This window comes from Nerophis lumbriciformis, linkage group LG01, assembly GCF_033978685.3.
Source record: "Nerophis lumbriciformis linkage group LG01, RoL_Nlum_v2.1, whole genome shotgun sequence".
In the NCBI taxonomy this organism is placed as follows: Eukaryota; Metazoa; Chordata; class Actinopteri; order Syngnathiformes; family Syngnathidae; genus Nerophis; species Nerophis lumbriciformis.
In genome coordinates, this window is record NC_084548.2 from 30,612,386 (window position 1) to 30,628,554 (window position 16,169).

The window sequence follows — 16,169 nt, forward strand, 5'->3', positions numbered from 1 at the left end:
CAGTAGAAGAGAAAGTCAAACACAAATACAAATAGACGGAATAGAAATTGAAAGAGTAAATGAAACCAAATTTCTAGGTATAATGATTGATGATAAATTGAACTGGAAATCTCACGTAAAAAATATACAACATAAAGTAGCAAGAAACACGTCAATAATGAATAAAGCAAAACATGTTCTAGACAAAAAATGACTTCATATTCTCTACTGCTCACTAGTGTTACCATATCTGAGTTATTGTGCAGAAATATGGGGAAATAATTACAAAAGTACACTTCATTCATTAATGGTGTTACAAAAAAGATCAGTTAGAATAATACATAATGTTGGATATAGAGAACACACAAATCCTTTATTTATTGAATCAAAGATTCTGAAATTCTACGACATAGTGAATTTGCAAACAGCTAAAATTATACACAAAGCAAACTATAACCTGCTACCCAAGAATATACAACAATTCTTCTCAAAAAAAGAGGAGAAATATAATCTTAGAGAGAAATGTAATTTAAAACATTTGTATGCACGTACAACACTTAAGACCTTCAGTATATCAGTATGTGGAATTAAATTATGGAATGGATTAAGCAAAGCAATCAAACAATGTACTAATATGATCCACTTCAAGAAACTCTTCAAACTTAAAGTGTTTACAAAGTACAAAGAAGAAGAACCATGATAAACATTCTGAATTTATTTAACTCATCCATTCTTTCATTCTTTCACTCACAAAATAATCTTACTTATCTCAACATATGAAATGTAACTTACTTCACCAATTATTATTTATTTACTTATTTTATTGTGATTACTTATGGAGTATATTGTGAATAAATTGAGAACAGGAAGTGAACAAAAGTTTTAGCAACTGTTATGTAAAAGAAAAGGGGTAGGATTAAATAAGCTTTGCTTCTTCCTACTCCTTTTCGAACATGTTGAAAAGAGAAACTGGAGATTGTGATGTATCATGTTGTATACTTGCATGTTCGAAATAAACTCAAACTCAAACAATCGAAGTGGAAGAAATAAAACCAGCTTTTATCGCATTCCTAAGCATATGTCTGGACAGACAAAAGCGGCAGAAATGAAGAGTGAACAGGGAAGACTAGCAAATAGATTGCTGCAATCAACAAATCAGATGTGACATGCTATGTAGAACTTTGTGTTTGTTTGGATCATTTCATTTCAGGTAATTAAGAAAATGTTATTAGTAAACATGAAGCTAAAAAAAATAATAGCCTCACTTTGCATTAACTTGATGGGCTTGGTTGAAGAACTTTGATAGTAGTTGTATTGATAATGGATACTGTGCTCACTTTTTTAAAGTTAAAAGTTAAAGTACCAATGATTGTCACACACACACTAGGTGTGGTGAAATTTGTCCTCTGCATTTGACCCATCCCCTTGTTCACCCCCTGGGAGGTGAGGGGAGCAGTGGGCAGCAGCGGTGCCGCGCCCGGGAATCATTTTTGGTGATTTTACCCCCAATTCCAACCCTTGATGCTGAGTGTCAAACAGGGAGGTAATGGGTCCCATTTTTATAGTCTTTGGTATGACTCGGCCGGGGTTTGAACTCACAACCTAATAATAATAATAATAATAACTGAAATTTATATAGCGCTTTTCTAAGTACCCAAAGTCGCTTTACATGTAGAACCCATCAATCATTCACACCTGGTGGTGGTAAGCTACTTTCATAGCCACAGCTGCCCTGGGGTAGACTGACGGAAGCGTGGCTGCAATTTGCGCCAACGGCCCCTCCGACCATCATTCAATTCACCGGTGTGAGTGGCACCGGGTGAAGTGTCCCGCCCAAGGACACAACGGCAGCGATTTTTTGGATGGTAAGAGGCGGGGAGCGAACCTGCAACCCTCAGGTTTCTGGCACGGTTGCTCTACCCACTACGCCATGCCGACCTACCGATCTCAGGGCGGACACTCTAACCTCCCATCCGGATTGTGGCCTCCACATAATCCTGCTTTACAGTCAGTGTGCTGAGATGACCTTAAATTGGTTATCCGTGATTAAACAGGGTATCAAACTTGGGCTGGATCATCTCTGCAAGTGCATGACTTTAGCCTTGACAACACAATGTCCACTAAGTTTATACAGATAAACATAAACGCCACAAACAAAGTTTTCAAGGCTTTTATCATTTTGAAAGTCCTTCAATGTGTAAAATGGGCTTGGTTGAAAAACTAGGTAATTCACTAAGTCCGGGTATAAAAAAAATCGGGGAGGATGCCGTGGTTTCTGTTACACTCAGACTTGTCGTTCTGGTACAGATCCTTACATCCTGATATGGCTGGTTTCTCTTTATATTGACGAAGGTACTTCTTATCCAATGAATAACAGTATTTCTCCATCGTATCAACATCGGTGCAATGTTATTTTCCACAAAATAGTTCAGAAATATTACATGTAGCGCTATCGTGAACAATGACTTTAGCTTTCCAATATGGCGACTGCCAATGCATTGTGGGATACTTTAGCCAAAAATCCGAAGCCCTTTATTGGGCTGCAGCTGTTGATTATTTTAGTAATCGATTAATCAACCAATTAGTTTGTTTGAGTAAACGAATACTTTGTAGCCTCAATGTGTATTTTAGGAAATTTTTTTGAAATGAACAAGAACTTTTCTGCTTGCCATAACTTTCAATTGTTCTTTCCAAAATTAAAATTTCACTTTTAACGTGTGTTTTAATAATGAAAAAAATCAATAAATAAAAACTCTCCGCAGGCTGCAACGTGATGTGATATTGTATTTAGAGATTTGGGGGCCCAAAGCAAACCTAGTCATTGGGGTCCTCCACAAAACAAAAACAACATGGTCATTTTCGTTAGAAACTACCATGCACATTAAAGCTTGCCACATCTCACTACTGTAATTGATAGGAAGTTACCGGTAAGCAACATTTAACAAAGTGTATCCATTTTTTTGGAGAGCATTATTTTGTTAGCACAATTAAGTAGATGTGACGCATAGCGCTATTATTGTGAAGGACAGAAACTAGTTATGACTGGTGGGGAAAAGATAGCTTTTGACGGTGATCATGTTTGAACGAGGCAACCCTGTTGACTTTAAAAAAATGTCTCTCGAGTTCCTATACCTGCCGAGCTTGCACTACATCTTACCAGACCCTCGGTTACAATAGTTTATCATTTGGAGGCCTTTAATATTCACATATTTGTGATGTAAAGCGTTACTTTCCACTTGCATCCTTTATGAGACAATTTGGGCCACCTCAGTAAATTAATGTTTTTTTGTGGAGCTTTTCATGAAACAGACATCCTGCTGATGTGGGTTGCAATTGAAACGTTTCTAACATCCAAAATGATAGTCTCAATTTGAAAAATGCACATTTAAAAAAAACAAAACTAAAATGTTGATCGTTTTGTACAAATTTTACAGCAAAAACGAGTAACTCTAAATATTCTTGGCAAAAAAGGCTAATTCTGTTTGGTGCTAACCTCGCCCAAAAATGAATGAAACCATATCAGTTTCTTCAGAGGAACGCTTATTCAATCACTGTAATAAATTAATTTAATCGAAACAATCACCTTTTTGCGGGTTTACATTGATCGCTGCATCATGAATTCTGTATACCTTGACAGCTGCATTACAAGACAACATCAGCAGAGATTACCCACAATTCAGTTTGTCATTCGAGAGAGTACTGGCTACACACGTATCCTTTACATATGTACACAGGAAAGAGAATAGGATTTTCCCTACTGCGCTGTGTCGACCTCTGTCGACCTTGCTGTCATGGACCGCTCAAATTTATCAGGACAGCGTCTCTTTTTTTGCGCCCAGTAGGCGAGAGCACCACACGATCACTGATTCCATCAAAGTTACTCATTATCGATCGCTTTAATTAAGTTACAATCACGGCAAAACAGACACAAAGCGAGCAAACATGAGCGCGGAAGTTGGATCGTGTCATCAGATAACGATGCACCGATTGGTCATGATGGATTTGTCTGTTTGTGTCGGTTTTTGAACTAAAAATAAGTCGCTATGGGAAAAATTTAATCAAAACGAATGTTATGGTGGTTGAAATATTCCTGTTGAATTTGTGATTAAAATCATACGCTTTTGTAACATAATGTTATCCTTTTGTTACATGGTTGCACCAGAAAGAGGGTTAATGCTTGCTGCCACTTTGAATGCAAGCGCCCTCTTAAGGCAGCAGCCTAACCACTGCAAACAGCCCTTTAACAGTGCAGATGTCATATTTAAATGTCATGCAAGTACAAACTTAAAGTTAGTGTATGTCGCCGGCTCAAAATTAAATTTTTAATCAATCAATCAATTCCTTTATTGTCATTGTCATAATAACACTTAAGTCATACATGAACAACGAGATTTTGTTTGAGCTTTGTCCAGCGGCATAGAAACTGCTTGATGTGCAGGTTGACAATAGTTTACATTTTAGCATTTTAGCATTGTCAGGAAGATGGCGAATAGAGGGACGTGGGGGTGGGAACAGTCAGATGTCTGATGGGTGTTACGTTGATGTTGCAACAATTAAACCAAAAATTATGAGAAAACCCCTGGTTAGTGCATGTTACCATTAGTGGTTTAAAAGATTGAAAAAAAAAAGTCTCTATTTTTCCAAATTACAAACTAAATTGAATGATAATTGTTGTTCGGCCCGAGTAAGATGTCTGCATTCATTGTCTTTGATGACGAATTTCGATTTAAGATGTTTGGGGTTAGGACATGACTGATTACTGCGCCTGATCACCAAATATACACTCGTATGCACACGTCACACATTCACAGATTGACATGTTCATGGAAATGAAACCTCTGATATTAAAATCCGCCTTTCCAACATGTTAACATCTTCACTATGTCACAACTACATGGTGTAACGGCGGGAATGACTAAAGTTAGCAGGAAACAGCAGAACCAATCGCTTGCATGCAGTCTGAAGGTAAATTCAACTTGTGCTGGGCATTTCTTTATTTAATATACCGTAAAATTGTATTTTACTGCAATGATCACATAGACACCTCCTACCGCCCAAAAAAACACAGAAACTGTTTTTTTTAAAAGAATAGATCTTGCACCTTTCAACAAAACAGAATAAAAGATGATGGACAAAAGAGTTATTGTGTTGACGTTACTGGTGAAGATACAGAAAATGATATTTCTTCTGACAATAATACTCATTGTCCATTGTGGCATATTTCTTTGCTTGTAATTTTCAAGGCCTTTAAGGCATGGGTGTCAAACTAGTTTTTAGTGAGGGTCACATCGCAGTTATGTTTGACATCAGAGGCTCACTTCTAACAGTAAATGATAATATTACACAATTTTCTGTGCATTTGATTATTCGAATAAAAAAAAAAGTACAATGCAAAAAGAAAAATCCAGATTTTACGGTAAAAAACTGGCAATTCAGTGGCATGCTTTTATCGTAAAATGTACAGTGTTTTTTTTTACAGCATATTCCAGTAAATGGAAAAAAAATGCTTTGTTTTTTCCCCCTGAAAATAGCTTTTTCACAGTAAAATTCGGGTAACCGAGCTGCCAGGTTTTTTTTAACCGTAAAAGCAATTGTATATTGTACGGTGTATTACTGTACATGGTAAAACGGTACCACAGAGTTGAACAAAAAATGGTTTAAATGTATGATAATGTATTTTTTGCATTATTAAATAATATATAAGTTTAAAAAACATGCGATTGCATGGAATACATTTTTTTTTTTTTTCTGTCAAAATGGAAAGAATGACTACATTTAGTTAAAAAGATTAGGTGTTTTATTGACACATATTTCCAGGCTTTTGCAGGCCGTTTAAAATGGTGTGGCGGGCCAAATATATCGCCCGGGCCTTGAGTTTGACACCTGTGCTCTAAGGCTAAGGTATGAAAAACCTGCATAAAATATTCAGTCTTAACTTCAAAGGACACAAAGCCCAAACAAAATGCACCTTTTGTGCAAATTTGAGTATTTCACTCTGAATTACGAACCAAGAAGTAGATTTTAAAGTGGGTTCACTGGGCTGACTAGCAGTGGCCCACAGTCCAATGTGAGATCTTCTCATGTGGGCGCCAAGTCATTACCAGTAGGAAATAAAGAGGGCTTATTCATGACAATAGGCCATGTTGGGGGTGAGCAGATGCAGGAAACAAACAGATGAAAGCCAAGCTGCAGACGGCTGAGCTGCCAGTCTGAGAGGCAGAACTTTCTCAGCTGGTTTCTTCTAAAGATTTGGCCTGACAGATGTTCTTCACACTCACGCTTCTTTCACACAAAACTTTACTTCCCACTTCACACAGACTCTCAGTATCCTGACATCATCTCATTACATTAATACTCTGATTAGATTAACCGTCTCTTTCTCACACTTAAAACTTTTCATGGCCAAAAGATTGTAAAAGATCAGTCCTAGTGCCTTTATATTTATCTCTTTAGACCATTTGAACTGACCGATGGTGAGCTACCACCGTATTGTTTTACGTTGTATTTTAACTTTAAAGCATGGGTGTCAAACTCTGGCCCGCGGGCCAAATTTGGCCCGCCGTGTAATTTCATTTGACCCTTGAGGCGATATCAAATTAACACTAGAGCTGGCCCGCCGATTATATACAGCGGCGGTGCCACGGTAACACCGCATTCACCGCTAATTCTCATACTTGCCAACCCTCTCGGGAGACTCCCAAATTTCAGTGCCTCTCCCGAAAATCGTCACGTCCGCTTTTCATCCAGTCCAATGAGTGCTGGCCCAGTCACATAATACATGCGGCTTCTCACGCACCAGCACAAGTGAATGCAATGCATACTTGATCAACAGCCATACAGGTTACACGGAGGGTGGCCGTATAAATAAGTTTAACACTGTTACAAATATGCGCCACACTGTGAACCCACACCAAACAAGAATGACAAACACATTTCGGGAGATCATCCGCACCGTAACACAACATAAACACAACAGAACAAATGCCCTGAACCCTTTGCAGCACTAACTCTTCCGGGATGCTACAAGGTGTAAGTGTGTGTGTGTGTGTGTGTGTGGGGGGGGGGGGGAAGCGTCCCGGAAGAGTTAGTGCTGCAAAGGGTTCTGGGTATTTGTTCTGTTGTGTTTATGTTGTGTTCCGGTGCGGATGTTCTCCCGAAATGTGTTTGTCATTCTTGTTTGGGGTGGGTTCACAGTGTGGCGCATATTTGTAACAGTGTTAAACTTGTTTATACGGCCACCCTCAGTGTAACCTATATGGCTGCTGATCAAGTATGCATTGCATTCACGTGTGTGTGCGTACAGAAGCCGTACATATCTTGTGACTGGGCCGGCACGTTGTTAGAATGGATGAAAAGCAGACGTGACGACAGCTCGTAGAGGACGTTAAAGGCAGTGCCCCAAGACTGTAGTCCGGGTGGACTACGAGATATAATGACTAATGAACACCTTGGTTGGATAATGAAAGTTGCCTCAGCTCAAAGTCTGAGCCCCGACATTAATGAACTAGCATCCAAAAAAAGATGCCAGGTATCTGGCTTGGGCACATCAGATTAGATCAGTGTGTTGCAAACTGAGCAGTTTAAAGTCCTGAATGGTTGATTTATTCATTGTTATTTTATGTTCACATTTATTAGCCTGTGGGAAAAGTTAATGTTGATATTTACCTCAGAAGGCTGCAAATAGAAAAGAGGCATTACATTTTTATTTAAATTGTATTTGATATGCCATTGATATTTTTTAATGATTATTATTATTATTTGAAACTGGATTTTGCATGTCACTATAAAGTTATATAAGCCTTGCTTGTTCAATATTCAATGCAAAACTTGTTTGGGTCCCTATTAAAAGGTTAATTTGTTCAACCTTGGCCCGCGACTTTGTTCAGTTTTAAATTTTGGCCCACTCTGTATTTGAGTTTGACAGCCCTGCTTTAAAGGATTGATTCACAGGAAGCAGAGTTGCTATTGAACAAAATATGGATGACAGAAAAATGTATTTTGTCTCCATATACCAATTCGCAATGGGTAATGTGTGATTCATTCATCCATTTTTTTTGTATACAACTTGTTCTTCATACGATCATGGGGCAGCTGGGGCAAATCCCATGCAGCTGAACTTGGGCAACAGAGAGGATTAGGAATGGCCACCGAAAAACGGTTCCATAATAGCACCAACATAAACGGTATTATTAGCCCTGCGATGAGGTGGCGACTTGTCCAGGGTGTACCCCGCCTTCCGCCCGATAGTAGCTGAGATAGGCTCCAGCGCCCCCCGCGACCCCAAAGGGAATAAGCGGTAGGAAATGGATGGGATGGATGGATGGATAAACGGTATTAAAATACCAGTAGAGTGGAACAACAAGTTCCCTCTATATTGAAGATATTATCATATTCATCTGATGTTTGACATAGAAATACTTCCAAAGTTTGCAAGAAAATAGATATAATCAAAGTAGTATCAATCTCGCTGAGATTTCCGAGCCATTTTGAGAGATAATGAACTAGCCAGACTTGTCATCGCGTGAAGTAGAGGTAGGAACCACAGATCCCTTCATCATCAACAACAATGCAAATCATGCAGACTTTGTAAGAGCCAACAATGATTACTTTGGAAAAAATGATGATGCATAAACTTAAATTGTTGCTCCTGAATATAAGGAGGATGAGCTACAAGTTTTAGAAGCTCTGCTAAACAGATCTAGCTTTAATGAAAGACTGTAGCAGTATTGCTAAGTCCTAAACAAGAAATACTAACTACAGACACAATAAAACAATATCTTACTGTACAATGTCTGCTCTCACTGCGATGACGATGGATAGGATGTCCATATCTTCTCTTTTTGATGAAGAATTCATTATGATGCGCACAAAGGGTTAACAAGGAAAAGTCTCGCTGCAGACACCATCTTGGGTTGTGTGTGTTTGTCTCAATCTTCGGGTATAAATTGAATGTCACAGATGAACAACTTCTAGATTCATGGCTAAATCCTCCTAATATCCAGATGAGAGGCATGGTTTATAAACTAGAATAACTTTGATGAGTTGAGATGCGATGATGTGTGAGCAGGTTGGACATCAAGGCCAGCTCACAGTAAAGCAGCAGAGGGCTACTAAGGTGTGTTATCAATCCGACTCTTAAAAAATAGTCTGTCCGCCTTAGCGCTTATAATAACAACATCGCAAATATTTGGTTAATATTCAGGTGGGTTTTGGATGGTTATTTAGAGGATTTTGTGGGTGAAATAGAGAGCCTCCTTCGGATACATTGTTAGCGGGCTTATTTATTCATTTATTTATTTACGACTTTGAATGTATAAAAAAATAAGAAACACATATGTGTTCATGTCTTGGGATTGTGAACGATAGACAACACATCTCTCTCTAATTTTTGTGCGTTTTTCCAGTATGACTTATCTTATATGGTCAGAGTGCAGAAGTGTTACTCCAGTGACGTCAATCTACGGAAATTACCAAAGACGTTCGGAGTGGAATATAGATTTGGTTTAATGGATACAATGAAACACAATTAAGCACATAAAGTCAACTTGTTTTTCCACTCTGCTGGTACTTCAACCACACCAAAAAAGAAAGCTAACTATCCAGCAATTGGTGCTTTATTTTTTTGCTAAATGTATGCAGGGCCAGTAACTTGAAACAAGTGCTTGGCAGTGATATTATGTAAGTAGGAAATGTAGCTTCCCAACAGAAGCATACAGAGTCTGACACTCTTTCTACTTTATTGCTTGGACTGCAACTATTAATTTGATAAAAAAAAACCTTTGATTCAAATTCTGTTGCTTCAATTAGTTATTTAATGAGTGTAACTAATAACAATTGATGAAATCCGGAGCACATGGAGTGCCTGGAACATAGTTTCCGCAATGCTGTCATATGCAGTGAAGAGCGGATTATTTCATTTTTTTAATTTTCTTTAAAGCACACATGTTAAAAGTGTAATTTCAATGTTGATGATATGCATTTATTAGAAAAAATGAATGTTAAGGCATACAGAAAAATAATTATAATTTTTTTACTATTTTTCTTAAATATACATTAAGGCAATGTTTTTTATCCGACTCCTTGATTAATCAAACAAACTAATCGATTGATTATTCGATCACCAAAATAATCAAAAGCTGCATCCCTATTGCCGACCTTAACACACCAAATCAGTATCCCTTCTAACACCAATGACGCCACAGAGCCAACCAGTAGCCACAGCAACACAGTGACAGCACATTCTCATAATGCACCAATGACAATTGCTGTGAGTGAAGTTGCATTCACAAACCCTTGGAATTATGACTATCAAAAAGCTAGTCATGTTCTGCATGTTCTCCTTGTTCTGTATTCCAATAATTATGAGAATTTGTTGTTGATTGTTCTTCTTATTTTTAAATGCATTATAAATGCATTACGTAGTTATTGAACGTATACAACTGAAGTATTTAAATTGAAATGAACAAATAATAAATTGTCTGTTAAACCTGAATATGTCACAAAATTCCATGTCAACGACATTTTTTAAGTACCATTTTGGGCACCAATTAAAAACGAGCACCGTCTTTAAAGTACCAATTTCGTACTAGTATAGGATTAAATGTAAACAATACTCATGGGCAGGGAAAGTACACCATGGACTGGTCGCCAATCACAAAGCACATACTGCCCTTGGTAAATATTAATGGAATCACCAGACTTGGAGGATGTTCATTCAGTTGTTTAATTTTGTAGACAGGATACAAAATTAAATGGCAACTTTCTGGCTTTGAGAAACACTAAAATAAGTCAAGAATATAAATTGTGGTAGTCAGCAACTGTTTCATTTTTAGATCAAGCAGAGTGAAAAAAATTACAGAATCATTCTATTCGAAGAAAAAAAAAATAGAATCATGAAAAACAAAAACAAACTCAGCACTTGTACTTTGTTGCACCACCTCTGGCTTTTAGAACAGCTCGCAGTCTCTGAGGCATGAACTTAACGAGTGACAAACAGTCACTCCAACTTTCTCTGATTGTTTGAGGTTGGAGTCTTGTCACAGACCTTTTTCTTCAATTCCAGATTTCGCCAACCTCATGACGGCCATTGTGTCCTGGGCTAGACATTTCACCCACCTTGCTCCCAGTAGCGCCGACACTGGTGTATGAAGGTGCAGGACTCCCTAGAAAAATAGATTTTGAATCTCAATGGGACCTTTCCTGCATAAATAAAAGTTTAAAACATTGCAGGCCATGACACCAACCTTAATTAATCTTTCTTGAAGGAAAGTTTTTACAGTTTTTGCTCTTTGACAAGATGTATTATCATCTTCAAAATTAAGTCATCATCCCCAAATATCATTTTGATTGATGGAATAAGAAAAGTGTCTAAAATATCAACGTCAACTTGTGCATTTATTGAAGATGTGATAACAGCCATCTCCCTAGTGCCATTACCTGATACACAGCCTCATATCATCAATGACTATTTTCTTCAGGCAGTTGTCTTCATAAATCTCATTGGTATGGCATCAAACAAAAGTTCCAGCATCATCACTTTGCCCAATGCAGATGCAGATTCACAATTCATCACTGAATATGACTTTCATTCATTTATCCATAGTCCACGATTACTTTTCTTTAGCCCATTGGTACCTGTTGTTTTTTGTTTGTTTAGGCGTTAATGACATCTTTTGTTTACTTTTCTGTATTTAAATCGTATTACCTTTTGCAGTTTCTTACAGTTCAGTCACAGACGGTGACTCCAGTTTTGCAGTGCATTTAGTTTTCAAGACAAAATGCTTTTTCTGTGTTGACGCTTATTGTTTTCCTTAGTCTACTCGTATGCTTGCCTTTTACAACCTTCCTGTGTTGATTTTACTTGATTCAGATTTTAGATACAGCTGACTGACAACAATCAACACATTTTGCAATATTGTGTGATGATTTACCTTCTTGAAGAAGTTTGATGATCCTTTTCTTTGTTCCAATCGATATATCTCTTGTGCTGGAGCCATGATTCATGTCAATCCACCTGGTGCAACAGTTCTCCAAGGATTTAATTTGATGCAAGTGTTAGCTTTGGAAATGGTTATATACAGGGTGATTCAATAATTGTGTCCCTATAATTGAGTGATTCCATATTTTTTCACTCTACTACCACAATTGATATTCTTGCCCAGCAGGCACAAGACATTGATACAACGTTGATTATACATGTTTTGTCAAACTGACTTTGAAAAAGCGTTGCAAAATAGTTGTATTTGTAAATCGAGACAACGTTGATGTCCAACGTTGGATCCATGTGGTTGTTTGGGAAATTACCAAATTTCAAAGTTCAAATCAACATCACAACCTGACAATGAAGAAACGTTGTCAAAAAGCATGTTTCAATGTTGTATTTGTGTTGTGGAATATTGGTTGGGTATTGGCCAAATAAAAGCATGTTGTTTCAACGTTAGGTTTGAGTTGCTCAACGTCAGAACCTAGTTCAACAAGTTCTCAACGTTTTTGTAATACCTTGTGCCAGCTTGGTGATTTTTTTTTTAGTGTTTCTTAGAAACCATAACGTTGCTATTTGAGATGACTATAGTTTTGTGTCATGTCTGTTATCTCGTTGGATAATGGTGATTAATTGTTGTCCTTAAAATTCTACACACAATACCCCATGACAATGTAAACCTTTTTTTATTCTGCAAATGTATTGAAAAACAACAACACATGTACATAAGTATTCACAGCCTTTGTTGATGCACTTTTGGCAGAAATGACAGCCTCAAGTCTTTTTGAATACGATGCCACAATCTTGGCACACTTACCTTTGGGCAGTTTCGCCCATTCTTCTTTGCGGCACCTCTAAAGCTCCATCAGGTGGAATGAGAAGCATTAATTTTCATCCAGGATGTCTCTGTACATTGCTGTATTCATATTTCCCTCTATTCTGACTAGTCTCTTAGTTACTGCTGCTGAAAACCATCCCCACAGCATGAATTCAATAATTTCTTCATCACACCAGATGATGTAGTTTCTCATGGTCTGAGAGTCTTTCAGGTGCATTTTGGCAAACTTTTTACCAAGAAATGGCTTCCGTCTGGTCACTCTACCACACAGGCCTGATTAGTGGTTTGCTGCAGAGATGGTTGTGGAACCTTCACAGACCCTTATGGCACGGGTGTCAAAAGTGTAGCCCTGTGGCCATTTTGGGCCCAGAGCTTGTTTTTTACTGGCCCTTGGTCTATTGTGAAAACAATATTAATTAACTTTTAACAATGTAAATTGATAGATCCACACTAATTACTAAGATGTTTTGTTCAGATAGATGTATTGACCTATATTGGATTGCTGCACAACAGACATTTTGACCAACTTTTCAGGTGAAAAAGACAGCAGAGACAAGCAGTTTAAATATAAATTTGTATTTACAACAATATTAACATCAAGAACAAGGTAAGAAAAGAACAGTATTTTACATCCTGTCATTTCTCTTTTTGCTGCTCCAACCATGAACTAACGGACAGGAGTTTCTCGTTTTCAGAGCAAAGCATTGTTTGAATATTTTTTATTTGGACTGGGGGAAAAACTTTGATTGAGAAAGTCCTAGCAATCTCTTGTGAAGGAACTGCACTACAATTCTGGCCGGAAGAGAACAGAAATCCAGAAAGAAAGACAAATCTGATATAAAGTAGCTCAGCAGAACCAGACTCGTACTCTCTACTCCATCTTCTATGGGAGCGGCTACAACATATGCAATCATTTTCAAGGAATATCATAGGTGCAACAGTAAAAGCTCACATGAGTACGATCTAGCACAGGAAGTGTCTCTAAGCAGTGCAGAACGACATAACCAAATAAAACTCTTTGGATTGAGCATGTCTTCATAGGTAGATAGAAGCTTCACGGGAACTCAATAAAAAGATTTAAACAAGTTACACATTAAAAGAGACTAACATGATATTTACCAGACTCGTGTCGCTTCCAGTGGGTTTTTAATCAATCGTTTTAATCTAAAAAGTTAGCCACAGGATAAAAACTTTTGGAGGCTAATACCAAAGAGTACAGTGTAAACCCCAGGTGAGATTGGCATGAAATAATGGAATTTCATCAAGAAAATATTAATGAGACATCTGAGTGTAAAGTGAAGCCTTAAATAATCATGTATTGAATCTTTTGGGATACATTTCCCCTCTAAGTAATTACTCTAAAATGAACGTGTTTGTTCACTAGCACCTCTATAACAAAGACCATGAAACAAAGAGAAGTTATTGGAAAATTAAAAAGTGCTTTTTTTTTTTAAAAGGAGAGAAGTCGCAGTATGAAATAATTATACAAACACTGCTTTTTAAAAGAAAAGGAAAAGATCAGGCCCTTTTTTCTCCAAAGAAAATAAAAGATGACCTATGATGGTATAAGAAAAATTACACTTATTAAATATTAAGCCTTGCAATCTGTGCAAAAAAAGTATGTGACCTACAAAAGCATATATATATTTATATATAGTACATTTGAAGCCTATTTACAATTTCTATCAACAATAAAAGAAAAAGTCTCCAAAGAAGACACAGTGTCTAATACTGCAGTACCGCCGCTTTAAAGAAATGATGCATCAACACAGATGAGAACCAGGAGGAAGGATTATTGCTGGAAATTGACGTATTTTACAGTGTGAGATTATACACACATCAACTTGGCCAGTTTTCTACTTCTGTTCTTTCAAACATTTGTTTGTAAGGTAACCAAAATATCTTCAACTTTCTGATTTAAAATATTTCCTATGGATTGATAAAGCAATCGCCTCTTGAATCTGTATAAATATACGTCAGTTTAGTTTTCAAAAGGATCTTTTTCCCCATCAATTTCTAGTCTTATAATAAATCACTGACGACAAGAGTGTTGGATAAAATCTGTGCTTGCTACTTTTCCACTGGTTCCCACTTTAAAGACCTCGGACCCATTTCCCATAATCCCCCCCACTTCTCCACACGTGTTGGAGAAAACATGTGAAAATAAAGTGTTAATATCTGCTGCTATGGGTTCATTCGTGAGTAAAGGCCTCTTTAGCCACAATCCTTTCCATGTTGGCCTCTCTTAAAGTGCAATCAGTCAAGGAGTAATTCAGTTGTACGCTAGCCTGCCAAGCCTTGACCAACAAAACACTGTGTTGCTGCTTACTGACATTCATCTGGGTGTCACAATCCAGTGGCTCGCTTACAACCATCTTTACTGTCGGCACCACCCCCGGAAGCGAGACGCCGAGGAAACATGAGAGACATCGAAGAATGAGAAGAAATGCACATTTCCAATGCAGTTTCGTAGTACATTCCACAAAGGAGGCTTCACACTCACACACACACACGAACACGCAAGTCTGAGAGCACCTTGAGCCCAGAGACACTGTATGGCCCGACTACTGTCTCCACACACCTGTTAGAAGAGGACTATCTAACTGCAAAGATGTGAGTGTGTCTCTCACTTTTTCAGTTTCATTAGCACTGCGTCTGACACTTCTGAAGTGGCCAGACTGACAAGGCATCATCAAAAGGAAAAGTGTGCCCCCGTGTGGCGGGCGGGTGTCACGCACACCAACGTATGTCCTCCTGCAGCGTTCATTGAGGCGAGTCAATCCGGCCGCCATGGACTTCAGCAATATTTCTGCATTGCACAGAAGAAAAGTCAACAAGATCTTAGTCAAGACTCCAGTTTGGCTTTTTAAAATTGTCCACCTACCTGATCGGGTCCCATCATGCGTCCCATCACCATCGGATTCATGCCCATCTGCCCCCCCATCTGCGCCATGTGACCACCTCCTCCGCCGGGGGCTATGCCGCCATTCATCATCATGCCCCCGTATTGGCCCGGGTTTCCTTGATGCCCGAATTGCTGCTGCCCTGGCGTCACTTGCTGGCCAAACTGCTGCTGAGGGTAGGAACTGATGTGGGAGAACAACAAAGTGAAATGTTGCTACTTTGATAACATCAGACAACATTTACAAACCTGCTGCGTCCCATGCCTCCCTGTGACCAGCCCTTCATGTCCGCACCCTGGTACATAGGACCACCCTGCGGGTGCTGTTGCATCATAGGGTTTTGCGGACCCAGGCGGCCTGGAATCATGGAGTTAGGAGGACTGTTGCCGGAGGGGCCAAACGAGGGGTCTCCATGTTGGCCCATGCCTGTAAAACAGCATGCAGGAAACAATCAAATCCAAATCCTTAC

The 16,169-nt window shown here is 38.4% G+C and overlaps 1 protein-coding gene across 3 annotated transcripts in view; it reads right to left on the bottom strand.

Annotated features, from left to right (window-relative positions):
• Positions 1–13,357: 13,357 nt before the first annotated feature.
• Positions 13,358–16,169, bottom strand: part of LOC133618696 (nuclear receptor coactivator 3-like) — a 146,800-nt gene continuing 143,988 nt past the window's right edge. For all 3 annotated transcript variants that reach the window (XM_061979308.1, XM_061979291.1, XM_061979301.1), the window contains 3 exons: positions 15,949–16,126; positions 15,682–15,883; positions 13,358–15,606 (listed from right to left, as the gene is read on the bottom strand). In XM_061979308.1, coding sequence (XP_061835292.1) covers positions 15,595–15,606; positions 15,682–15,883; positions 15,949–16,126 — 392 coding nt within the window. In that variant the 3' untranslated portion in view covers positions 13,358–15,594. The remainder of the gene's footprint in view (positions 15,607–15,681; positions 15,884–15,948; positions 16,127–16,169) is intronic.